Source organism: Heptranchias perlo, chromosome 21 (assembly GCF_035084215.1).
Source record: "Heptranchias perlo isolate sHepPer1 chromosome 21, sHepPer1.hap1, whole genome shotgun sequence".
NCBI classification, from domain to species: Eukaryota; Metazoa; Chordata; class Chondrichthyes; order Hexanchiformes; family Hexanchidae; genus Heptranchias; species Heptranchias perlo.
In genome coordinates, this window is record NC_090345.1 from 27,946,528 (window position 1) to 27,974,217 (window position 27,690).

General features: G+C 39.5%; 1 protein-coding gene across 2 annotated transcripts in view; it reads left to right on the forward strand.

Annotated features, from left to right (window-relative positions):
* Window positions 1–26,504, forward strand: part of mki67 (marker of proliferation Ki-67) — a 46,713-nt gene extending 20,209 nt beyond the window's left edge. For both annotated transcript variants that reach the window (XM_068002372.1, XM_068002373.1), the window contains exons 7-16: window positions 616–2,067; window positions 2,770–3,020; window positions 4,518–5,142; window positions 6,831–6,955; window positions 7,205–7,379; window positions 10,462–10,620; window positions 12,300–13,159; window positions 17,074–17,209; window positions 21,828–25,196; window positions 25,914–26,504. In XM_068002372.1, coding sequence (XP_067858473.1) covers window positions 616–2,067; window positions 2,770–3,020; window positions 4,518–5,142; window positions 6,831–6,955; window positions 7,205–7,379; window positions 10,462–10,620; window positions 12,300–13,159; window positions 17,074–17,209; window positions 21,828–25,196; window positions 25,914–26,044 — 7,283 coding nt within the window. In that variant the 3' untranslated portion in view covers window positions 26,045–26,504. The remainder of the gene's footprint in view (window positions 1–615; window positions 2,068–2,769; window positions 3,021–4,517; window positions 5,143–6,830; window positions 6,956–7,204; window positions 7,380–10,461; window positions 10,621–12,299; window positions 13,160–17,073; window positions 17,210–21,827; window positions 25,197–25,913) is intronic.
* The last annotated feature ends 1,186 nt before the right edge of the window (window positions 26,505–27,690 follow it).

The following is a 27,690-nucleotide window of genomic DNA, read 5'->3' on the forward strand; positions in this document are numbered from 1 at the left end:
AATCCCTTTTTCAAATACAATTTGAAATTCCAATTCAATTTGAAATGTTGCAGTCTTTGCCTAAATAAATCACTTATGTCAAAAGTAGTCCATGTTCAAAAGCCCTCAATTTTTTTCTTTCTAACTTGCCACTTTTCTCTCTTTTCTTCCCCCCCCCCCCCGGATTGGAAACAGTTTTTCATTTTACCCTCTCAAAACCTTTCGTAATCTTGTGCTGGTGAAAAGTGCCCCTGTTTTTCCAAGGCTTTTTTAGCCTAACTGTAATCTAATTTTTGATAACTAATCCATTCATGTTATGCTATATTACCTTTCAGACTTCGTGTTGCAGGTGGGAACCCTTGCCTACCAGTAGTGCGTATCACAAAATCATGTGCTGTGTGTGCTGGCAAGTTAACTTCCTGGCTGTGAGCACAAAAATCAGAAAATGAGCCTATAAATCCTTAGTGGTAATGCACATAACATGTCTGTCACTAGTTGATTCTCCTGTTTGCAAACAGAAATAACAATTCACTCGTGGTTTAATTATGTAACCTAAACCTTGCTTGTTAACTTAATGTTTTTTAAATTTGAACAACTGTTCTTAATCCTCCTTTTGGATTTTATGGTTTCTGTCAGATACAGTAGATGTGGATAAAGTCTTCGAAGTGCCAACTAAATCAGAAAAGGCTACACCAAATGCAAGGCAAGATCCAGCTCCAAAGAACTTGCGTAGGAGGAGCGCCACAAAGATCCTTAATGATGAGCAACCTACAGATCAGGGATATTTATCACCTTTCTCCAAACTTTATGAAATGTTCAAGCAGCAGACCACAAAACCAATTCAGACTAAACCAAAAAAGATTAATATGCACATATCAGTTAAAGAAAGCAGCAGTGACCTGACAAAGCAATCTAGTGTTCCAGCAAAAGCATCTGATGTCACAATTTCTCAATACGATAAGAGTCCCCGAGCCTCACCGAGTGCTAGACGAACGTCTGGGAGGATGAGCAAGATTAGACTCGAAGAGCGAAAGATGGCAAAAGATACTGATTCTGAAAATGAAGAAATGAGCAACCAGGAGACTCCGTTAGTTCATGGTATTGCAACTGCACACCTGGCAAAACCAACTCCCAAGAAAAACAATGCTTCATTGGAATTAAACAAATTTACAGAAAATCTCTCTTCGGAGGCAAAGGTTACATCACTTGCATTTTCTGATGTAGGTGTTAAAGGGAAAGAGCAAAATAATCACCTGTCCACTAAAGGTACACCAAAAGCAAAACAAAAGAGTCAACATTTTACCACTCGCAGGTCCTTAACTGCCAATGAAGCTCTAATGGAATGTCAAGAGATGCTTGAGCCTTCAGTGGGAAAAGAACAAAGTATGGTTATGAAAAATAAAACTATTGAAATGGAACATACACCATTTGTCATAGATGAGAAAAAGGCTGAAACCCCTAAAAAGCCTGGCAGACCATCATTACATAACAAAAATGTGGAAGCTGCAAATATTCAGGCAGAGCAGGCTGAATCTGCAGAGATTTTTGAGCCTTCAGCAGCTGCAAAGTCAGAAGTGGAAGATAAATCAGTTGAAATGGAGCATACTCACACCCCCAAAAAGCGTGGTAGACCATCATTACGTAACAAAAATGTGGAAGCTGCAGATATTCAGGCTGAATCTGCAGAGGTATCGGCGCCTTCAGTAGTTGCAAAGACACCTGCCCTGATTAAACAGAAAAGTGGTACCTCTTCATGCTCACTCCACCTGCTGAGCGAAACGAGGAAGAGTGATGCACCTGAAAATCTGACCAAAGCAGGGCGCTTAAAGAAAAAGAGTCGGGCATCTAAAAGTCCACAGCGAGACTTGACCAATGAACAAAGTGAGAAAAGAGATTTGATGCAAGAAATGCCTGCCTCCTCAACCATTTCATCAAGGTGGCACTCGGGGCGGCAAAGTATAACATCACTTGCTGGGGAAGACCATGTAGGTCCTATGAATACTGCTACTGAACAATTAGGAAAGTCTTCAGTTGTAGATGCTGAACTTGATTTTTATACCAGCAGCAAAGCATCCCCTTCACCTCCAGGTAAAATATAGCTCTGGGATCTGAAGATTACATATGTAGCAAAAATGTCTTGCCTAGATTAAATTTTAAATCTTTTAATGTACCGCAGTCTACTTCTGATAATTTAAATTAGATTTTTTTTAAATTTCACCTGTGAAGCACCTTGGGATGTTTTTCTATGTTAAAGGTGCTATATAAGTGCAAGTTGTAAAAAAAAATCCAATAAAAAAACAAAGTTGAATTTAGTGCTTTAAAAATATTTGCTTGTCAGATAATTCCAGTTAACTGACGTGAGAGAAGTAGACTATTTGTAAATAATACATAAAGTAAAATTAAGAATGGGTGTTAAAAATGGTAAGTTGCTAATCCATCCAGTAATGATTCCAATTCTTTCTATTTCTGTGTACTTACTCACTGACAATAAAGCATCTGAATGCCATTTGGCATCTCATTCTGTTCCTTTGCGATCATGATTTAATTGTGGGCTTGATGTATTATAATGTAGTAGCGGCATGCTGCACAGTTGTTAATTATGTAGTTTGGATAATTGAGATCTTTTGGAACTTTCTAAGAATAAAAGTTTACTCACCTTAAAAGATGGTGACATTTTAGTTGTCCTATAAGTTATGGGGTCTGCAATTTTTAAGATTAATCTTGCTTTACACATTCATTTTGTTTTTGTGCTTTTAACTACATTGTCCCATTTTAATTATTTTCCATTAGCTGCTGTCCCATACTTATCCAAAAAGCGCAGAAGTGAAAAAGAGGAAAAATTTTATGGACCAGTTTCTAAGCGAAAGAAAGTCTCTTTTGGTGCAAACTTAAGTCCAGAATTATTTGACAAGCGCATGCCACCAAGCTCTCCTCTGCGGAAAGGAGGCACTCCAACCAGAGTGAGCACGCCATTTCGATGTACTCCACGTGCAGTGGTAAAACGTGCTTCCAGTATGGGAATCCACACTTGTACAATTCAGGTAACTATTAATGTGCATTTATAGATAAACATTGGAATCTCAGCTTAATATTTAATACTTTATGCATATGAGCATTCCAGCTGAGTTTATGGCCTGCACCAGGACATAATTACTATTTCTTTTTTACTGGGTAGACCCATGGAACTTCTAGTTATTATCATATAACTTTTTCTGGTCTGTGATTGCTTTTTAAAAGCAAAATTAGAAGTGCAGTAGAAGCCACACTGTAAAAATGGAATTGTAATAAAAAGTTAGGATTTCAGGTTATGACTTTTTGAGGCTCACTATTTGATTTTTGACAGTTGATTACTGGGAAATGTATTAATATATAATGTACAACTTCACTGTGGTGCTTGTGCTGTGTAGAACTGAAATGTTCTTGTTTCCCCACAGCACCATCCAGTGCCTTCAGTTGGGTATTATAACAGTAAACATTTTAATGTAGAAGCTTGGTGACAGTACCATCTTGTGGCAAGAACCTGGTATGACAACAATTAATGTTGGGTGTGAAAGTTTTGTTTTTGAATGAGTTAAAATTTTAAAAGAAAGTAAACAATATAAAACAAATTTGCTAAAATAGAGAGATGGTATTAAGTTTCTGCTTTAGAAAATCCGTATTTGAGCTGAAAACTTGTTAACCCATGGAATCAGACAACCACTTCAACTCACTGGCATTCTAAGGGCAAGTTGTATTGGGTAATGTTGCAATGTCATGAAATACCGAAACCAGCCAAGAGATGGGCGTTTTTTTTTTAAGCCAATGGATGCCTGAACATCAAATCACTTTTTTCACTAAAGCAAGTTGGCTGAAAGTATCTGAGCAGTTCAGTTTGTGTTTATAAGGCCAACAATGCTTTTTGTCCTTTGCTGGCCTGTATGGGAACTGCCATAGCCATTGGAAAGGTCTGTGGGCCAGAAAATAGTTGTGAATAGTTGAAAATGGCTTGGACTTGGGTTACCATACTAGGAAATATGTTGTAAATATCAGCACTTTAAACAAAGAAACTGCCAATTTTTCTACCTGCCATTTAACATCTACCTGTCACTTGGCCAAGGTAAAAGTCAATCTGAATGTTAAGCTATTGCTGCAAACAGCTGATTAGCTTATGGGAAAACAGAGGCTGAGTACAATAAACTGCTTTTTGAACAGTTTCAAACGCCTGAGCATTCAAAATAAAAGCAACCAAATTAGTGCAGTTTTTAGTCAGTATTTTAAAAATGTTAGATTGAGATACTCCCCAAGCCCTGTAATATGCAATAGAAACTGCATTCTTGTATTGCAGAAGTTGGTTGGGATTTTGAAATCCCCAGAATTCTATGGTCCTTGCATATAATCATCTTGCAAGGCAATATATAACCCTTTTTAAGCTGGAAATTTGAATTTTAAATCAGATGGTATTTTGGATTGTATAATTCCCCATTAAGCTACAAACATCAAGTAGCTTTTTTTTATAATCAAGCCTTGCCTGAATTAATACAATTTATGCTTTTTTTTAGGAATTCAGTGAGCTAAATGAAAATTACTCAAGCCCCATAAGATCAAAAATTCCTTCAGCACGTGCTTCTCCTGAGCAAACTCGGAAGTCACCTGCCAAAATTCCCTCATCAGGCAAGGTGTCTTCATTGACAACCGGCGTAAAGTCACCTGCAAAGAGGCCATCTTCAGTCAAGACACCCTCCTTGTTAGTTGTCAAGCAGTCACCTGATGCCAAGACTCCTTTGCCTTCTATCAAGAGGTCACCTGCTGCAAAAACTCCTTCACAAAGCAAGACGACCTCATCAGCTACCAAGAAATCATCTGTTGTCAAGGTGTTATCTTCCTCGTCGCTTAGAAAGTTGGTCACCAATAAAATGTCCAGTCCAATTGCAGGATCCTTTGATTGTTCTCCAAATGTACGTGGGCGTTTCTCCATCTCTCATGTTGCTACTCCCCCCGTCTTGACCCGGTCTATGTCTCCTCACATTACACCAACTTCTCTCAAACTGGCAATGTTTGAGCAACCTCAGCAGAAGGCAAGTTTGGTGGCAACTTCAGGGAAAAAACCTTCCAGAAAAAGTGCTTCATTATTTGCAGCATTACACTCCAGGAGGCAGACTGGAGCTTCAGCTGCCAACTTATTGGGTATGGCTTTTCCTAAATCTATAATATTTTATAGTTTAACAGAGCCAGTTAGAGTTGTACCATTTACCGTGACAAAGAACCTCAAAAGATAACAATTGCTTTTCTAGTCTTTTTTTAAGTTAGTTATACCACTCGTCAAATATGAGAGTTTCTGCTTCACATGTTTACCGTTATAAATTGAAATGGCATTTTAGTTGATTTTTAAAAAAAATCAAATCAGTATGTTGTAAACTGGAGCTGGGTGTTGCACCAGGTTGGCGTGCTGCTTTTTCATTGGGACTTCAGTTTAAATGTAGTGATTAGTGGCTGAATGTTGCCCATATGAATGCACTCTTCATTCTGAAGTGATCACTTGCTTTTTGTTAATGGGGGCAGTGTGTAATCTGGATCTTGTGGTCACTTTTCAATACAAGAAACATAGAATTCTTGCTTTAAACTCATTTATGCAGGCCGAAGCCCTGGGTGCCCTCCATTCCCTGCAGGGCAGCTGTATGTAGGGCTTTATTAGTTACCGTTCATAGCACAGAGAGTAAGATTTGGATGGAATATTGACTTGTTCTGGTGCTTCTTTCTTGGCCAAGGAAGACCTGATTCTGAGAGCCTCTTGAACTTGGTCAGCCAGCACATTAAGATTCATTTGTAGAGAAACTGCTTGACTCAGATAAATGGTCAAGTTTGGCATGGTTACTGACAGAGCTTTCCAATCAATGACCTGGTCTTATAAGGGTTGGCCCAGAGAATCTAGAATTCTAAGACTAATTGATATTGTTGGTTGATAGCTTGTCTTGAAGACTTTTCATGCTAAATAGGAGTGTTTTGACCAGTAGTGTCATGAGCACGACGTCAGTCCACTGAATTAACCTGTATCTGCAGGTGCTGATTAATTGGGGACACTCTCCAATTTGAGATTCCATGTGCAGCTCCTCTTCCTACTGAGGATGGTAGTGGGTCACCGTTCTCAGCGGTGTTTCGGTTTATGTAAGGCATTTAAAAAGTGCAATCAGTTACTCCTCTGGTTGTCCCTACATGGTACTAAGCAACGAATAACCTGCATCCTGGTAGTAGATCAATTTTTGCATGGCATTTAGGTAAGATTGTTTGAAGCCCTATCTTTTTTGCCTGTGATAGTTTGAGTTTCATTCATCTCAAGGTATTGTGGTCCGAAGCTCTATCTGCCAATGTGCATCTACCTCTGAAAATAAACTATCTCTTGGGTGATGCACACAAGGCACTAACCTTGTATGTGGAAACCACCAGGAAAAGTTAGAGATCACTTTACTCTTGCTGTGTGGTCTCAAGTTCATCTGAAAAACAGGTTTGGGGTAGTATGTTTCTTTAAAAGAAGTATGGCCTTTGCATGGAAAGCTCTTTTCACTCTATCTCGTTTTTTCTTTCCAACCCAGTATGATTGTTTTTATTGTATAGTTTGCAGTCAGATGGCCCATAGACATAAGTAAATTATATATAGCAGAATGCCTAATGCTCAGCATGAATTTTCCTAAAGGCATAGTTTCCATGTGATTTCGGCAATAAGATGAAGGTAATATCCTATTTGTATCTGGAAGTTGAACTTAGGTCAAACATATTTCATTCTTTTGAAATAAGGTAGGTAAACTAGCAGAAGATTTAAGAGTTTACTTGATTCTTTGTTTTTCTCTCCTTTTTGAAAATATGCAATTTGAATTTAGTGAAAAAGTCGTGGGCGCAGGTAGTGAAGGAAGGTGTGGCAAAACCTCAGTTGCGATGTGCTGGAAAGAAATCTGTTGTGACTCAAAGACGGACCAAGAATATTGTCTCTTTGAAAGTGGTAAAGGTATGTAGCATGTGATGGGAAGTGGTAATTAAATATGACCTTTCATAAAAGACTAATTTTAGTAGTGCTGAATCAATTTGTCAAGTTCCTTATTAAAATAAATGTATATTTCAAGCTAACTGCAAATATATGGTCTCAATTGTAAAATAACTACATGGTAAAGAAGTATAAACTTCATTCTTGTTTTCTTTGTTCCAATGATATTGCCTTACTTTACATTTTTTCCAAGTAAATTATTTGTTTCAACAGACACCTGTTCGTTTAGTGAAAGGTCACTTTAGTACTGGCCATGCTGCTTCCCCAGCAACAATAGTCATTGGCAAGTCACAAGCTACAACTATTGAGCCAACTGGACAGGCCCCACGGATAGTAAGAACTGTTTCGCTGAGACGTAAGGACTATGAAATGAATGAAAGCTTTACAGGTAAACCAGACTGCTTGAGGTACAACTTACCAGTTTTGTATTTTGTATTCTATGTTTGAGGTTTTCTGAAATTTATTTTCTTTAATCAAGTTAGACTTGATGTGGAAGTGAGGCCATTATAGTCCAGTTTCATCCAATGTGACGGGCTGAAATTTTCAGTTCATAGCACCCAATTTTGGGGCAATATTCTGGCATGATGTTTAAATGAGGCGGTAATGACGTGATGTACATCCCATTTCCAACTCATTTGTGCTGGGGCTTAATTGCACCCAGATATTGTGGGCATCGATGAAGTAATGGCAGGAGTTTATTTAAAGGGCCCAGCCAGTACGTTTTCCTTATGCTGACTGCTGCTTCATAAGAAATAGGGCCAGGAGTAGGCCATACGGCCCCTCGTGCCTGTTCCACCATTCAGTAAGATCATGGCTGATCGTTGACCTCAACCCACTTTCCTGTCTGATCCCCATATCCCTTGATTCCCTTAGAGTCCAAAAATCTATCTCAGCCTTGAACATATTCAACGACTCAACATCCATAGCCCTCTGGGGTAGAGAATTCCAAAGATTCACAAACCTGTGTGATGAAATTCCTCCTCATCTCAGTCTTAAATGGCCGACCCCTTATCCTGAAACTCTGTCCCCTTGTTCTAGACTCTCCAGCCATGGGAAACAACCTCTCAGCATCCACCCTGTCAAGCCCCCTCAGAATCTTATATGTTTCAATGAGAGGTAATCTCATTCTTCTAAACTCCAGACAGTATAGGCCCACTCTACTCAATCTCTCCTCATAGGACAGTGCTCTCATCCCAGGAATCAATTTAGTGAACCTCCATTGCACTGCCTCTCAGGCAAATATATCCTTCCTTAGATAAGGGCACTGTACACAGTACTTCAGGTGAGGTCTCACAATTGTAGTAAGACTTCCTTACTCTTGTACTCCAACCCCCTTGCAATAAAGGCTCACATGCCATTTGCCTTCCTCGTTGCTTGCTGTACCTGCATGCTAACTTTTTGTGTTTCGTGTACCAGAACACCCAAATCTCTTCACCATAAATCTTTACAATTTTGCTGTTGAGCTTATATTCCCCAGAGTCAGTGGAGCAGCAACTTCTGCCAGGGCCTCTGCTGCAGATCTGCCTAGAGTTGCCACATGTGGGATAAACATTAGGTTCTCAATGTCTGTATATGTGTTCTCTATCTGCCTCATTCCTTCAGAAGAAAGACCCAAGTGATCTGTGTCTCAAGACTCTTCAGTTAAAGGCCGGCATGTTCTAATTCTCCAGTAAACAACATTTTCCTCCTCATTTACCATGCTCCCACTGGTGCTCTCTTGCTCTGTGTTTCACCCAAAGCACCCCCCCCCTCTGCCTGAGTCTGTAATCCCCCCAGGTGGATATCTGCACGGGTGCTTGAGGGAAAATGTGCGAGGTGACAGAATCTCCAATGGTTGTTACAGACTTTCGTCTTTACGGTGTTTGTAAATGATATATAGCAGGGGGTTTGTTTAAATTTGCTGATCTTGCAAAGTTCTGTGGGCATGTGAGATTAGAAAGGCGATTGACTTATCAGAGGGACTTTGACCGATTATGATGGACTGAGGCATGGCAGATGGATTTTAATGTAAATAACTGTGGATAGAGGATATAGGGATAGGTAACAGTAAACATATGAAAAATGGCTATAATATAAGTAGGAATTGTATGAAGCTGCTGTCCAGTCCCACCGGGATACAACTGACATCATTGAAATTTCAGACAAGGATGTGGTTGCCCAAACAATGTTTAACAAAAATGACAAATTGAGATCAAAATAGTAAAATTGGGGGAAAGAACAAGAAAGGATATCTGTTGACAGAGATTGTAGAGCATTTGGGAGTGGTCATTGCTCATATTTTGAAAGCATCTGGTTCGTCTGAGGCAGCTATTAAGGAAAATCTAGTACTGGAGTGCATCTGAAAGGCAACAAATATAAGTGAGAACAAGTTTTAGGGACATTGCACAGATTAGTGGTGAGACCAGTTCAGGAATATGATGTACAGTTTTGTTAACTGTACCTCAAAGGATATAGAAGCATTAGAAAGACTAGTATGCTGCCGGGGGACTAAATTATGAGGAAAGGCTCAAGTGACTGAACTTATTTCTACTTAAGAAAAGCCTGAGGGGAGACATAACGGTCTACAAAATAATGAATGGTGTCGATAAATTAATCAAGTGTATTTAACTTGGATGATGAGTATAGACCTAAAGAACACAGGTGCAAATTCACATGCCTTATGTAAGGTTAGAAAAAAAACTCCCACCCCAACCCACAAGATAAAGCATATTTTACTGGTGAGACTTGAATCTAGTTTGCATTTTGAGAAGAGTTGGGTGCAAGAAGTGTATGAGCTGCATGTCAGGCAGGGAATTGTCACCAGTGTTTGGATCACACTACCCCAAAAGTACCAAATTCTGTTCCATTCCAAATCTGACCTTTTTGTGTTCAGTTCAAACTTAAGAATCAGCTTTCAAATTACATCATGGCATACTAATGTATGAATCTTAATGTATTTGTTTGAAATTCTTCCTGATATTTTAGCTGAGGCAAGAAATAACTTATGGTTAATTCCATCACTAAAAGAAGGGAATTTTGGATGTAGGTTGAGCATTTAATGCACTAATATCCTACAGTGTAATTTTGGGGCCAGGGTTTTTTTTGTGGCTCCACCTCTTGGCAAAAATCCACATGGTTTATGAAATTGAGCCACCAAAATAGTAGAATAAGGCTACAACTATACACATTATCTGGAACAGTAAGATTTATAACAAGATTAATTTAGTAGGAATAGCTTTTCTCTAAGTTGAAAATAAATTGTAACTTGCATGTGTAATGAAACTCATCAGAAACAAACTTTTTTTACGACCAAATTTTTCCCTTGTATTTGGCAACCATCATATATTCTAGAAGAGGAGTTCAAATTAGCATGGGACAAGCCTTTCCATAAGGGACTACTCTTTGTCCCTATAAAGTTGTGACTAGCTTTGACAGAATATTGTATTTATGTAACTTGTGCATTTATTATTGAGAAACTTAATATTCAACAGGTATAACTGAAATGTTCAGTACTCCTACGAATGAAAATGAAAAAGCAATTCCAGTACTATGTACCTCGAACATTGTTGATGATGCTCAAACTGCTCTGACCACTCCAATATCCCAGAAGTCATTTGAAGACTCTGTTATTAAAACACCTGAAGAAACTGGTTAGTGTAATATTGCTTGCCACTGTTAAGATGATGACTCTATACCCCTATTGCTGTCTCAGTCCTATATGCCACCTTATCCCTTCACATCACCCCATCCCTCCTGCATTTGCCATACCTGCTAGCTCTCATTGCGTCCCCTACTTCCCTTTCCCACCATCTTTCCTTCGCCTCACTAAGCTGGTTTCCCAACATTAAACTTGGAAACTGGTGTGCTTATTCCTTAAAGCACTTACTGTTTTTTTTAATATTGCAGTAAGTGCTTTAAAGAACCAATTCCTATGTTGCAGCTTAGTACTAGCAAACCAGTGAAGAACAAGGACGGCACTGGGGCAGGACAAAGAAAGAGGTGGCCACCTGGATTGTGACTGAGAAAGGATAGAGCGTAGAATGAGGTGGTCACCATGACGGAGCAGTGAGGTAGAGAATGGTTAGGGGGATCAGCCTGAGGCCCAAAGCTGGGTAAAACAAGCAGATAGTTAGTGGAGTAGGGGTGTAGGTGGGCAACCTGAAGCCCAACATAGCAGGTATAATGGTCAAAGGATAGCATGCAGGCAGACAAGTGTGGGTATGGGAGAAGGTGCTAGCTGGTTGTATAGGGGCCAGTGTGATAAAGAAAAGTTGTTGGTGTTGTGGATCATAGTGCCACCCAGCTTTAGGAGGAACAAAATGGAAATGTTACAGTAAATATGGAAAGCTATGCAAAGATCCCATCAAAAGTATCTCTAATCGTGACAAACAAATGTAATGCTTGTTTATGTAAGATTTTTTAAAGATTAGTCAGTCTCCCATGGCATTGTACATGGGGAGTAAAGACCAAGTGTAGTCTTCAGGTAATGTGGGGTATAAAATAGTGCACATATATAATTCTGTCCCCATTTTAGCTATACATTTTTATTGTAACTAATTACACCCTCCTGCCAATCGTGGTGCTCCAACTCTTCCACTGGTGGGAGGGTGTAATCATAGTTTAACATACAACAACTTGCATTTGTAGTGGCTTTAATGTAGTCAAATGTCCCAAGGTGCTTCACTGGAGTGTTATCAAACAAAATTTGACACTGAGCCACCTGAGATAATGGGACAGGTGACCAAAAGCTTAATTTAGAGGTAGGTTTTAAGGGGTGTATTAAAGGAGGAGAGGCGGAGAGGTTTAGGGAGGGAATTCAAGAGCTTTAGGGCCGAGGCAGCTGAAGTCACGGCTGCTAATGGTGATGTGTAAAAGGCCAGAATTGGAGTGTTGTAGGGCTGGAGGAAGTTAGATGGGGAGGGGTGAGGCCTTGGATGGATTTGAAAACAAGGATGAGAATTTTAAAAACGAGTGAACTGGGAGAATAATATAGGTTGGCGAGCACAAGGGTGATGGGTGAGAGAGACTTGGTTCAAGTTAGGATATGGGCAGCAGAGTTTCGGATGAGCTCAAGCTTACGGAGGATGCAAGATGGGAGGCTGGCCAGGAGACTATAGACATTTTTCATTATAAATGTAGACATTAACATTTAGAATGGAAAAATTTGGCAGGAAGTATGCATAGATATAATTTTTAAAAATATAATTACAGATGGATATGTCCAGTAAATAATGATGACCTATTGAACCAAAAGCAATGTTGTAAAAGTTTTTGCCAATGTTGAAAATATTTCACACTTTTTAAGATGTCAGTGTTGATTTTTCTTTAGGTGAAATGGATGTCTCACCACTAACTAGCCCTGGTACAAGAAGTAGTAAACGATACAACAATGCAGTATCACGTTTACTGAGATGCAGAGCTGATTTCTCTTCTAGTTCAAATGATATTTGTGAAAGCATACCCAAGGTACCAAACGTAAAGGGTAAGCCAGTAGAAGACATGGATGATGTACAACGAATTATGAAGACTCCCAAAGTAAAAGGGAAGCCAGTAGAAGACACCGTTGGTGTACAAAGAATCATGAAGTCTCCCAGAGTAAAAGGGAAGCCAGTGGAAGACATGGTTGGGGTACAAAGAATCATGAAGACTCCCAGAGTAAAAGGGAAGCCAGTGGAAGACATGGTTGGGGTAAAAAGAATCATGAAGACTCCCAGAGTAAAAGGGAAGCCAGTGGAAGACATGGTTGGGGTAAAAAGAATCATGAAGACTCCCAGAGTAAAGGAGAAGCCAGTGAAAAATTTTGTCGGACTACACAAGCTCATGACTGAACCTAAACAAAAAGCAGAGAGTCCTGAGATTAGCTACGTTGGAATTAAAAAATTGTTTCATACAGGAAAAGAGATGGAAAACTGTGACTATAGTGGTTTGGGTGAAATGTTTTCAACGCCTATAAGAACTGAAAGGAGTTCAGACTCCGAGCAGCAACAAAGTTCAAAAAGAAGTGCAAACAAAAAGGCAATATGTAAACTATCTACACCTCTTGAGAAGATATATGGTGATGGACAGACAACTGAAACATCTGAATATAAATTGACTCAGATTGTAGAACAGCGTAGTGGGCAACCATATGCAACAAAAACATCTCCCAGAGGAACTGCTTATAATTTAAGTCTGACACCAGGACTTGAGGTAAATAAAATCTAAGATTTAAAATGGCAGTAGAACTGAACTTAAATGATATTTGTGAAAGCATACCCAATTGATGGTTTGTCCACCTTAGTCGATAATGAAAGCCTAATAATTCATCTCCAATTTAATACAGGTTGTGGGTTCTCATGACTGAAGTCCAATTTTTGTGAGGAATGTTTTCCTGCACATAGGATGTCTGATTCACCTGGGGCTGATCTTTCCTTGATTTCCTTTTGGATACTCTTTGCTTCGGCTATTTGGATATGAGTTGCTTCAAGCTTTGTCGTGCCATCGTGAATCATCTTTTGGTACTTTTCCTGTCACAAGCATCATGTTCCCATGTGTCGGTTACATTTTTTTCAAATTGGTCTTTAGGCAATCCTTTATCTTTTGAACTGATCACACGAGAGTGTTTACTAAGCTTCACCTCACCGTAGAATACCTTCTTAGATAGTTTAGTATTAGGCACTCTGGTCAGGTGATCAGCCCACCTTCACTGCGCCTTTACTATCTCTATACCTGGCATATTTGCACTTCTGAGGACCTTTGCGTCCTTGCTACCATCAAATTTTCATTTTTTTTTGAGGCAACCTAAGTGGAAATGATTGTTTTCTGATGTGGTGACTAAGTGGTTCAGAGAGATCTCGCACATACAGTAAGAATATTGTAACACTTGCCTTGTAGACCTTAAGTTTTGTCAGTTTAATGCCCCTTTTCTCCCATCACCTCACACTGAGCCTACCAAAAGCACTCCTGGCCTTAAACTATGGTTCACCTCATCATGTAGGAGCTCATCATATAACATCGTGCTTCCTAGGTAGGTGAACCTATTCACCGCAAACAGCACGTGCCCATTGATAGTAATGTTGTGTGGCAAATGAGGTTTTCCAGGGGCAGGCTGGCATATAACTTCTGCCTTCAGTAAAGCCAAATTTCATGCAAACATCTGAGAAATGGTCCATGATGACTTGGATTCTGTGTGGGCAACAAGGGCACAGTCATCAGCAAACAAACTCTCCAACATGTTCTTCAGAGATCTTAGTTTTGGACTGCAGGTGGCGGAGATTGTACAATTTGCCATCCATCTTGAAGCACAGATACACTACTTTATCCAAGTTCCTGAAGGCATAAATGAGTGTAGAAGCAAACAAGGTACTAAACAAGGTGGCAGCTAAAACGCAACCCTGAATGACTCAATTGGAGATAGGGAAGGGGTTGGAGACTTCATCTTCCATAACTCTGGCCATCATGGATCATCAGGATAAACTTTTCAAGACAGTCAACTTTGGCCAGTAGTTTCCAGAGGCCTTCTCTGCTGACTGTATTGAAGGCCTTTGAGATCAACAAAGACACAGCAAAGGTCCAAGTTTTGTTCTTGATATTTCCTGAAGTTGTCTGGCAGTAAAGACCATGTTAGCACCTCTGCCTTTTCTGAATCCATACTGGCTATCAGGCAAGAATTTCTCAGCTATATGCTCGATGTAATCCTAGCAAGGATTTTCCCTGTGATGACAAGTAGGGAAATCCCTCCTTGGGTCCTGACTAAGGGTTGTCGATCTGAAACGTTAACTTTTTTTTTCTCCGCAGATGCTGCCTGACTTGCTGAGTGTTTCCAGCATTTTCTGTTTTTATTTAAGGGAAATTCTTCTGATTGTCACATGAATAGATGGATATTGGTTGCCTCTCTACTCTTGTGGCATGATTTTTTTTTGGCATATCAGCTGGAATAGCTCAGTCAGAGACTCAGGTTCTTCATCAAGAGAGACTGACTTTGAGGTAGTTGAGCCAAGATCTTATTATCTATGCTGGACCTTCGGTTTAGTAGATTCTTAAAATGTAAAAGCCAATCTGTTCAAAATTTGGGTTTTGTCAGCCAATAAGGTTGGGGGGGGGGGGGTGGCATTAATACTCGAGAGTGGTGCCTCTAGACACAGGACCATAGATGGTTCACAGTGTCTCATAGAACCTTTTCATATAGGGTGTGTTGGCGTATATCTGGATTTCCTCAGCTTTGTTACTCCACCACTTTTCCTGCATGGCTCTCAGCTTTGTTTGAAGTTCACTGTACTTATTGTTATATGCAGCTTTCTTGGATGTTGATGTCTTTCAACCATGCTTGTGCGTGTGTCTCAGAAATTCAGTGATCTCCATGTGATTCTCGTCAAACCAGTCTTGGTGTTTTCTGGGTTTTGGCCCAGGGGTTTTACTGGCTACAAAGTATAAGGTATCCCTAAAGTTTTTACAATCCATTTTGATGTTGCCAGATGCTCTGTTGAGATGGTGTTCCATAGCTTGACTGAGCTGATCTGTCACTCCTGCTGCTTTAAGTTTGGTGACATTTAATCTGGTAGGGGGTTTTCACCTTTGTGATCTTTGAAATGGAGCTATCTGGAGATGAGGCTGTGGTTTGTCCAACACTCTACTCTGCTCTTATGACTCGTGTGATCTTAACATCTTTGACATCCCTCTGGGGGACTATTATGTCGTCAATGTTTGGAATTAGGGTGCATCCCTGTAACTTTGTATTTGCTTGGAAGTCAGTGGGTTGGTGATGCTCAGACAATTCGTACACATCTTAAGGAGCAATGCTTCATTACTATGGCAATACCCTATGCGATGTCTACCAATGACTCCCTTCCAGGACTGGTAGTCAGCTCCTACTGAGCTGAGAGCAACATTGTTGATATTACACCATCTTAGTTCCCTACTGATCAGTACACTTCTCTTTTCAGGTCTACCTGGAGTGTTCTTGCATTCCAAGCTGCTATATTTAAGTGTTTGGTTTTCTTTATTTCAACTGCTTATGTGGGATTCCTGTCAGCTGCAGTAAACTGACCAGAAGTTCGTGAAGCAGGCACTGTTTAGGACGCCTTTTCTAGCCCCTTCCTCATCCTACAGATGTGAGCAGTGCAATCCTAAATAGGACTGCTCAGTCATTTGGGGCCGTTGAACCCCACTACTGCTTCGATTCAGTGGGGAACGACTCTTATAGCTGTGAACCTGCACATGGGCCACTCAGTATAACTTCCAGTGAATCCACACCTGCTTCACTGCTGGCCCATTGTCACAGGATTTTGGGAAGTGGTATGTTATGGAGATGAAAATGGCACCAGTGTGTAAATTGGGTTCTAATGCGGAAGATTTGCGCAGAGTCTGCCTCACTCTTGGCTTCCTTCACCTAGACCTAGTGAGAAGACAGTTGAGATGGCTGGAGATGAAGTCAGCTTTAGTGGATGGCCTACGGTACCCGGTGACCTCAGCTAACCACATAGCTTTGCTACTGTGCCTTCAGTTGGAAAAATTAACATAACTGCTGAGTCCAAGTGGTCTGCCGCAGTAGACTTTGCACACTAAAAAGGCAGATGGGTATCTCCCCCAACACACAGGCATCTGCTTAAATGCTACCCTCTACCCAGTAGCCTGCGAGCCTACCTTGCTGCATTATGATTAAGATGGGTGGAAATTTGGCCAAAGTTCAGTTTTCTGTCCCAGGAAGAAAACCTTGTGTTCTGTTATGCTCTGCACGTGATATTGCTCCAATTTGTTTGGCTACCAAACTAAATTTAAAGGTCATTTAATGGTAACTTGACAACTAATGATACAAGGAACTTAATTTGCTAATTTAATTTACTAAGTTAAATTTCCCTCCATCCATGCTCTATATTGGTTGGAATTGTAAGTGGTCTAAAGTATGATCAACAAGGAAGGTCTTTTGTACAGTTGAGCTTGTCTTGGTGCACAGTGGTCAGTCAATCACGATGAAGTATTTAATCTAGCTAGTGATTATTTTCAGTTAGGTTTTTTTTTTAAAAATTGAGTGTTTGAAATTGATTGTATGAAACAGGAATCTCTTGCAAGCTCTATCATTTTGTACAACTTAACTATTTTGTGAGTGAATATTTTTGTTGTTTCAGGTGACTAGGACAAGACAAGCCAAAAGTATAAACTCTCCATCTTCCAAAGAGTGCATGCAACAACCCGATCAGCCTGAAACTTCACAAACGTTTCCCACGGATGGCCATGTTGATTTTAGAGAGCGAGAAATAAATGGTCAGTTTTTAGAACTGAATTATTAAAGTTATGATTTTGGTGAAATTTGCCATTTCCCCAAGAATGTTATTCAATTGGAATGTTTCTAATGAATTTCCAGGGAGTGAAATCAGATTTTGGGAGTTTGCAAGTAAGTTTCCCAAATCCAATGGATAAGTAGAAAGTCCTTTAAAGGATGAGGACCTTTCTCATGATAGACGTAGTAGCCAGTAGGGAGTCAACAAATCTATCTACCCAGCAGATTTTCCTGAGCTCATATATCTCAGTATTGACATAATTTCACCTCCAAATTTTTCTAACTGTCCACTGCCTAGATACAAGAAGCCATTAGTTGGGGTGCCCCACCATCCATATGACTTGTCTAATTTGCCCAAGCTTGGGAACAACATACTATGATCAAAGTACCAATCTGAGCTTATCTGATTGTACCTCAAGATCAAATGTGGTTTATAGCCTAATTGATCTAAAACATCTGAACAAGCTTCTCAGAATACCTTTTAACAGTTTGTACAAGACTAGCTCATATTGCATCACAACAATGTATCCTTTCACAGTTTTATAGCCACAGCACAAGTATTTGCACTTCCTTTATCATGGCCTCATTTTAATGTCTGCAGGCCAGCGTATAGTTGGATAATTGGCTCATTGGAGTTTTTCTTGAGAGTTATCTAAGCTGGGCTTTGGTTTCCTTGCAAGAAAATCTAAACTGGTTCTTGTGTAGAATTTGACAGTTACAAGTGATTGCAAACCGCCAAGGGAGTGGAAAGAGAATAAAGTCACCGTTAACCTGGTCTGATTTGCAAGCAAGGTATCAGCAAATCAGAGTTCTAATACGATGATAGCCATTGTGTTAATCAGAATATGAACTGTTGGCGAAAGTTCTGCCTTGAATTTCTTGGAATAGTTCTGCATATCTTTTCTTGCATCACTAGTTAGAACAGACTTTGTGCCCTCATACATCTGTTTTCTATCCATGAACAGTATTCTGTTGGCCTGCTGGTTTCACCACCCTCTAACTCACACACTTAAACTGAGGAGCTGGTTCCAGTGCATTTGGATTCTGTTACCAAGCTAATTTCTCCATATCCTGCCAGAATTTGAAAGACTAGGTGGGGAAATGGGCGGTGCAGTAGGTTAGACACTGGCCTTTCACGTCTAAGACTTAGATTCAAATGCAGCCCAGACTAAAGCTATGCTGGGTGTCTGAAACGCGAAGAGTTCAATTCATAATCACCAACATCCCTCACCGTAAGCTCAATTTGAAGAAAAATCAGTGGAAGAACCAATTGATTAGGTTTTGGACATATATCACCACACATACAAGCCACTGTTTATTATTTTGAAGTAAGTATTTCTGTAAATTAGATTGGCTTAATTTCTAGCTTCTGTGCTGATACTGTTCAGATTCATTGCCAGTGCCAGAACCACTGGTTAACTGCATGCATCCAGTGAGAGAAGTGTTAATTGGGTCATTATATGCACTGGGTCATTATATGCACTCAGATGGAAATTTCAGTTGAGAGTTATAATTCATCAGGCCCCTTTCTGACTACGCTGCCCACCTCTGCTTGAATAGTCTTCAGTTTTCACAAACAGAAGGCTGCTTCAGTTATGCTGCAAGGGGAAAAAATATAGGGCATAATCCTTGCAGTAACTGATAAGTAGAAACAATGGGAAGGTATGCAGAAAACAGTCTGCAAATCTTGTATGATCTCCATTTGGCTGAAGGCACTGAGTTTTGGAAGCCCTCTGACTGCACTGGAAATGTGATGGTCGCTTACCTGCAGTGATTTATTACAACTTGATAGGCAGTAGGTGTATCGCACCTTGCACTACCTTTATTAATCAACGGTCCATTATTTTTGAAGCCAAGATCGCCTATTATCAGGTTCAAACCTCAGTTACCTTAAAAACTCCCCTACTAATGGGGCTTGTAAAATGGAAGAAATTGATAATCAGGTGCTGATCAAGAAGCTTAACCCATTTCCTATGAGGATCCTCTGATGTTGAAGTACTTGCAGCATTATCTTGATCAAGGGCTTAACCTAGATTTGTGTTTCTGTCTGCCGAAATAGTTTTTCATTTTCTGTTGTCAGCAGAACATCTGATCTTCCAGTCAGGTAGCCTGAAGATTAATTAAATTCTCCTGCTAGTTTGGGATTTTAACCTAGTTCTACGTAAATGTTAGGCTTCAAAGAATAAAGCCTATCAAATAAGAAACCTGTCTTTATCCATGTGTATGGAATGTAACTTTGTTTAAAAGAATTAGTATACATGAAGTTATGGAACTTTTTCTTGTGTAGCTTTGGTCTCATTGGAATCTATAACATGTAATTCAAAAGTTGTTAAACACTAATGTGCTAGTGAACACAGCTAATTTTCGAAATGCACTAAATATTTTATTTTAGATGAGATTATGGATTCCACCAATTCTATAAAAAATGGCTGACATACACTAGATTCTGCAATGGGAGGACATCCTAAAAGATACTGAAACCGAGAGAGATGAACAATATCACATAGAATGTACAGCACTGAAACAGGCCATTTGGCCCAACAGGCCCATGCCAGTGTTTATGCTCCACGTGAGCCTTCTCCCACCCTTCATCTAATCCCATCAACATATTTTTCTATTCCTTTCTCCCTCATGTGTTTATCTAGCATCCCCTTAACTGCATCTATGCTAGTTGCCTCAACTACTCCTTGTGGTAGCGAGTTCAACGTCTAACCACTCTCTGAGTAAAGAAGTTTCTCCTGAATTCCCTATTGGATTTATTAGTGACTACCTTATTTATAGCCCCTAGTTCTGGTCTCCCCCGCAAGTGGAAAGAACATCTCTGCGTCTACCCTATAAAACCCTTTCTTGATCTTCAAGACCTCTCTCAGGTCATCCCTCAGTCTTTTTTCTAGAGAAAATAGCTTCAGCCTGCTCAATCTTTCCTGATGGGTATAACTTCTCAGTTCTGGTATCATCCTAGTAAATCTTTTTTTGCACCTTCTCTAGTGCCTCTATCTTTTTCATAACATGGAGACCAGAACTGTTCACCTCTCAGTGTAGTCTAACTGAGATTCTATACAAGTTTAACACAATTTCCCTGCTTTTCAATTCTATCCCTCTAGAAATGAACCCCAGTGCTGTTTGCTTTTTTATGGTCTTATTAACTAACTTGTGTCACTACTTTTAGTGATTTGTGTATCGGTACCCCCAAATCCCTCTGCTCCTCTACTCCATTTTAGACTAATTTTCCAAGGAGTTTGTGGCCGCCTCCTTCCTATCAAAATGTACCATCTGACACTTATCTATATTGAAATTCATTTGCCAATTACACGTCCATTCTGCAAGTTTATTAATGTCTTCCTGTATTTTGTCTGTCCTCCTCATTATTAACTATACCTCCCAATTTGGTGTCGACTGCAAATTTTGAAATTGTACTTCCAATTCCCAAGTCCAAATCATTTATGTAAATGGTGAACAACAGCACCGATCCTAGTGAAACACCACTTCCCACCTTTTGCCATTCTACCGTTAATGCCTATTTTCTGTGTTATAGTCAGCATGCTATCCGTTCTGCTACTTGTCCCCTGACTCCACATTCTCTGACTTTAGTCACGAGTCTACTTATGCACCTTATCAAAGGCATTTTGAAAATCCAAATATATTACATCTACTGCGTTACCCTTGTCTACGCTTTCTGCTACTTCAAAGAATTCAATAAGGTTGGTCAAGCATGACCGTCCCTTTTTGAATTCCGTGCTGACTTTTTTATTATATTTTCAGTTTCTAGATGTTTTTCTATTACATCTTTGAGTAAGGATTCCATTATTTTTCCTACCACCGATGTTAAGCTAATTGGTCTATAGTTCCCTGGACTGGTTCGATCTCCCTTTTTAAATATAGCAATCACATTAGCTGTCCACCAGTTCTCTGGCACTATTTCCTTTTCTAAAGAATATTAAATATATATATGTAATAGAAGGATATGCTGATAGGATTAGATGAAGTAGGGAGGGAGGAGGCTTGTATGGAGCATAAACACCGCATGCGCCTGTTGGGCCAAATGGCTTGTTTCTGTGCTGTATATTCTATGTAACTTTTAATATGCGCGGATACTCAAATGATTTGTGCAAGAAGAATAAGATTAAAGATATCGTCTGAAATGTAGGTGTCCGCTGTGGCTCAGTGATACCGCTCGCCTCGGAGTCAGAAGGTCGTGGGTTCATGTCCCACTCCAGAGACTTCAGCAGTAAATCTAGGCTGACACTCCAGTGCAGCACTGAGGGAGGTGCCGTCTTTCAGATGAGTCGTTAAACCGAGGCTCTATCTTTCCTCTCAAGTGGACAAAGGAGATCCCATGCCACTATTTTAAAGATGATGGGAGTTCTCCTTGGTGTCCTGGCCAATACATATCCCCTAACCAACATCACTAAAACAGATTATCTGGTCATTATCACATTTCTGATTTATGGGACCTTGCTTTGTGCAAATTGGCTGCCGCATTTCCTATTATGACTGACTGCACTTCAAAAGAAAAGTACTTAATTGGTTGTAAAGCACTTTGGGACGTCCTGAGGTTGTGAAAGGTGTTATGTAAATATACGTTTGTTCTTTTCCTTTTAGAATCTGAAGATGGACAATTTGTAGTAAACAAACTGATTTCACCGAGAAAATCATTAAAAGAAAAGAAGGAAATACAAAATACTGGAGCAGAAGAATCCCCAACAACAATAAGGAGTACCACACCAGGCAAGAATGGATCTCCAGCTGAACAAATCGAGGAAGTAAGCAAAATAGTTTCAACAAGGAAATCATTAAAAGGAAAGAAAATTGAAGATGTTCAAGATGCTAATGTGAAAATGTTACTTGCTCCAAGCAAAACTACACCAGGCAAGAAAGAATCTCCCCATGAACAGACTGAGGAAGTCATTGTATTAACGCCACAGACAAGGAGATCATTGAAAGAGAAAAGTGAAATTCAAAACATTCAAGATGTTGAATTGGAAGAATTGCCTGCCTCAATAATAATGAGTACCACATCAAGCAAGAATGAATCTCCAGGTAAAAAAAGTGAGGAAGTGAACAAAGTGGTTTCACCAATAATGAAATCATTGAGGGGGATGAAGAAAGTCCAAGGTGCCGAAATGAAAGAATTATTCACGTTTGGCAAAACTACTACACTAGACAAGAAAGAGTCTCAAGATGGGCAGACTGGCGAAGTAAATGAAATGGCTTTGTCAGTAAGGAAATCATTAGAAGGGAAGAAGGAGACTCAAAATGTTGAAGTTCTAAGACCACCTACTTCAGCAAAGGCGTGCACGCAAGATAAAAAACAAACTCCAGTAGCACAAATTGAAGAGGTGGTTCATTTAACTTCAAGAGAGAGATCACAAAGAAGGAACAAGGAAACAGAAAGTACCCAAAATACTGAAGTGAAAGAATTGCCTGCTGTAGCAAAGACCTCACAAGGTAAGAAAGAAACTCAATATGCAAAAATTGAGGAACTAGACAAATCATCTTTGAGAAAGATATCTCAAAAAAAGAATGAAATTGAAAATATTGAATCCGTCGTAATGAAAGATGGACTTGCTTCACCAAAGACTTCCATAAAAGGTACAGAGAAGGTTAAAGATCTTCCAGTTGAAAATGTAAAAGCACCCATTACAACAGGAAGACCACAGAGAAGAAAGAATATAAATGTTGAAGAAACAGCGATGCAGAAACCACCTGGAACAAGAAGGAAGAGAGGTGCTCGTGTTGAGAATGTAAAGGAATCAATTAGCTTACAAAGAGATCAGAAAGAGGTTGATGAAGCAGAAGTGAATTCTGGTCCAGAGGGATCTGTTAGAGAAGGGGTAAAGACTGAAAATGTAAAAATACTTGATAATAAAGACTTGGCTAGATCCACACGAGGAAAAAGAGCAAATAAGGACTTGCTTTTAGAAGAATTTAAACAGGATTCTGTTCCAGTAAAGAGATTGCGAAAAGAGAAAGAGGAAAAACTGGAAGAAGCCTCATTAAGGAAAGCTGTACACTGGGTTTCTAACTTGACTTCTCCCAAATTAGCAGACTGTGCAGTAGAGATATTACAAGAGACATTTAATGGGACAGAGTTGCCTGTACTTGAAAGGAGATCACGGAAAGGAAGAGCTGCAAAAAAGGAAGTAAATCCACAAGTTTCGCTGGGGTCGGTTGAAACATCAAGAAAAGCAGTATCTAAGCATGAAAACAGCAAAGTCATTACAGATGCAAACCAATTCCTTGATTCAGTTAAACAGCAGAAAGAAAGGCCAAAAAGGAAAAAAGCTGATATTCCTTGTGAACCACAGGGGTTCACTAAAAAGGACAAAAATTATGCTGAAAATGTCAATGATGGCATACCTGTAATGAAAATGTATAAAAAGGAGACGAACCAATATACTGAATCTGTCTTAAAACTATCGCCTACACCAATAAAAAGATTGCTGAGGGGGAAGGTTGGACAGAAAGTAATTCAAAATAAGGAAAATGTAAAAGAATTGTCTTCTACAAGAAAATCCAAAAGAAACGTAACTGAGCAGAAATTTGTGGCAGCTCCTGCTGAAGAACCACATGTTCCAGTAAAGATACCTCTAGGCAAAGAAGAAAAACATAAAATGACTGAAGAGGAATATATGCCTTCATCGAGAACAATGGGGAAAGGAAAGAAAGGCAAGCAAACAAAGGAATCACTGGTTGAAGGTGAAGCTGTACCAGAACAAACTGAACAGCAGCTGAATATGCCTACAGTTGATATGCAATTGGACAATGCAAGTGAACAGATGTTACTACAAGAAAATGAACCAACTGCTCAAAAAGTCAAAAGCAAAGTTCGTCAACGGGCAAAGGCTTCAGCTAAAGGAACTGTTGCTTGCCTGTCAAATGTTGAGGCTGTTACTGTTGGAGAAATGGGTGTGCAAGAGAAGAGAAGCCATTTGGATGTTTGTGTTGGTGGCAGTGATGTGGTTAATAATTCAGATATCATAAGTAAAACTGAAGCTACTAAACAAACTAGATTCCCTAGTAAAGGTAAAGTTACTAATACAGCAGCAAAAGCATCTGAAATGACAAGCGATACTAAGAAAATGGATGTGATATTGTCTCACAGGTATGAAATCAAAGAGGACACTCGGCCTAAAAGAAGTGTTAGAAAAGGAAGATCAGCAAAAGAGATTGCAACAGAATCTGAAGTGAAAAGTTTAGTTCCTGATACCGCAGAGGAAACTGCAGAAAGATGGAATTTGTCCAAGAGGGCTCCAAAAGTATCTACTCAAACTGAAGAAAACGATGCTCAGAAAACAAAATCAGATAAAAAATTGTCTGAGCCAGCTATAAATAAACGCAGTAAAAAAAAAATTACAAAGGAAGATGCTCCATCAGTCGTGCAAGAAATCTGCGAGGAAGGGCTGCAAGTCAAGGATGCAGCGGATGATCCTGTTGAGGCCCCCAGAAGGGGTGGTCGTGGAATGGTTAAAAGAAACATATCAGCTGTAATCGATCGGGGGTTGAGCCTGGGAACAACTGAAGATAAACAGGTAGTAGAAAGTTCAGTCAACAATGCTGAAAAAAACCAAAGATCCAGAAGAGGACAAAATTGTTATGACAAGGGAACTGCCATTCTTTCAGTTGCTCAAGAGGAGAAAGATGAATTGATAAATAAAAGGGGAAGGCGGCCTAATCTTGAAGTGCAAATAAATAATGACCAGAATGTACATTCCAGGAAAAATGAGGTAGAAAATAAAGGCAAAAAACAAGAGATTGAGGATTCCACTGAAGGGAAGCCAAAACCAGCTAAGAGGGCTACAAGGGCTAACAAACCCTTTGAAGCTGCAAAAATAGAACAGACTTCAGTTCAGCCACTGGCTAGTGCATCACTCACACCAGCATCCTTATGTCCCTCAAAAAGAACCATCAGAGGAAAGCGCACTGTTGCAGAAACCGCACATGATGTATCGCCTAAAAAATCAAAAATGGGTAAGAAAAATTATTTTTACTTGCCTGTACAATGCTCAGTGAGGAATTCAAAATAAAACCAGTAATACCAAATTATTTTGGGGATATTTTAAAGCTGCAAGTAAATGGCTTTGAGAGAAACCACAAACAGAAATTAAAGCAATTTTTAAAAAAAAGTCAGCATTGTACAAACAGAAAATTGGCAATACTGGAACAATAGCAAACACTTAAAGCAAGTTCAAAATCAACAGTAACATTGCAAGATTGTATAAAGACAAGATGAGAAATATTGCGAGCATTTTGACCACGACTGACCAGAGAACTATAAGAAGGATATTGGAATGGGGTGAGAAGATTCTATGCTCACCCGTATCCATCAGCTAGTGCAACCTCATGCATTGCTCCCTCCCCAATTTCCAGTAATGCTAATGCCTGTGAGGCAAAAAGAGAAAAAGCTATTTAGGCTTGATATTGGCAGGGCTGGCTGATATCAATTATATTTAACTTCGATTCCATTTTGGTCTACACTGCATTCTAAAACTTTTCTACTATTTCACACAATTGCTGTTTGTCTTTATTGGTTCATATTACAGATATATGCATCTTACTATTTTTAAATAGAAATTCTCAAACCTGGCTTAGCCATCCATGTTATGTACCAGTTTATGTATACCACTGGTATTTTAAAATTTGGGCTTTAAATTTAAATACTCCTATTGTTTTTCCATTACTTTACAGAAAAGATGACTGGAAAGGTAATGACCCAAGCCAGAAAAACAGGTAAAGCAGCTGTAAGTACAGAAAAGAGGCTTCCTGTTACACCACAACCGGCCAAGCCAAGTGGACGTATTACCAGATCTCGCAAATAGTCGGCCCTACAACGAGTTGTACTCTTGTAAGCTATCTGCATGTAGATTGCAGAAATTGTACCGTTGATGCATTTATCGGCCTTTTAATTTTCCTGTACTTTTGTGCATTTAACTAGACATGGGTGAGCTTATGATATACTGCATATTTTGTTCTGTAAGTTGCTTGTGGCAGTCAATGGAAAAAAAGAATATATTAATGTTGTATTGGAAATTTGGTAGATGGACCAATGTCTTTGATTTTAAAGTTTACAGCTTGCAGGGAAAGGTTAAATATGAAGCAAACATCAGTTGAGCAAAGTGCTAATTGTGAAGATGTAAACTTCAGCTACAAAAGCTTTTATTTTTTCTTGCTCTTAAGTATTTGCATCAAGAATTGGAATTGTACATTGATATAAAAAAGATTGCTTTTTATAGTTCAAATTTTTGTTGCAAGAAATTTAATTTTAGCAATAAATTTTGTATATTGATTGTTCCTCGTCTTGTATTCCTGCACTGCGTCCACTTTTTTAAAAAAAAAGACTTCTCTAGTTTTACATTGTGCTTTTTTAAAACTAAACACATCACATTGGTTAATTTCTAATTAAATTCTACATTAGAACAGATTTAAAGAAATGTGCAGAATTAGAGATTACCTGGTCTATTGTATAATTTTAAACCTAGCACTGAATGTGCAACACAGTACAGTATGTCTGCCCAGATGCTTAATTGCTATTTTATGATTTTGATCTTGTACTGCTGTTCCCAGTAATGTTGCTTATAAAAATGACAGTGTTCAGAATCTGGGTCTATTAAGTTTTCGTACAATAAAAGAACACAGTGGGGGTTAAATTGGGCCCAGGAGCACCCGTTTTTTAATCGCTACACGGTTACCAGGTTTCAAAATGGGGTATAAGATGCGCACACACTTTTCCGACATGAAGTGCGAAGCACGATATCTTGGTAAAGGGGTTTGTGCGTATGTGATTAGCAGCAACAGGCAGATAATGACGCAAATCTATGTGCACTGCTGATTTGAAGCCCCCGCTGCCATTTTGAAACTCCATGCTCCAGCCAAGACCCTGTCCTTACCACCCATAGCTCAACATGACATTAAATGGCATGAAGGACCCCCCCACTAGCAATATTTAAAGAGATTGTGCAGTACTTACAGGCTATTTGCTGGATTATTTCTTGTGGCTGCTGGTTGACTTGTGGGTGCTTTTGGAGGTTTTCTAGACTTGGTTTAAGTTTCAGTACTCTGCAGGGAGTGGTCTGGCTGGTCTTGTCCTGTTTGTGCCATTTAAAATATTCTGGTGAAAGAAGTTGCTTTTAGACATGGTAGGGCTTACTCTGGGAATTGAACATGACTGGGAGAATGAAGTGGCCACGTAGAGCAGGCCGAGCTGCTAGAAAAGGGAGCAGGGCACTTAGCAGGAGGCAATAATCCATGGAGCAATTCTGTTACACTGGTCCTCGCTGAAGTTGAGGTGTCAGGTGCCATCGCTTCACCAAGGAGGTAGTCACTGAAATCTGTCAACTGCTGCAGCCTCAAAGCAGGGTAAGAACAGCATTGCCTGTGGCTGTCAAGGTGACCGTAGCTCTGCATTTTTATGCCACTGGCTTCTTTCAAGCTGCCACTGAAAATAAAAGCAACATCTGAGTTTGCA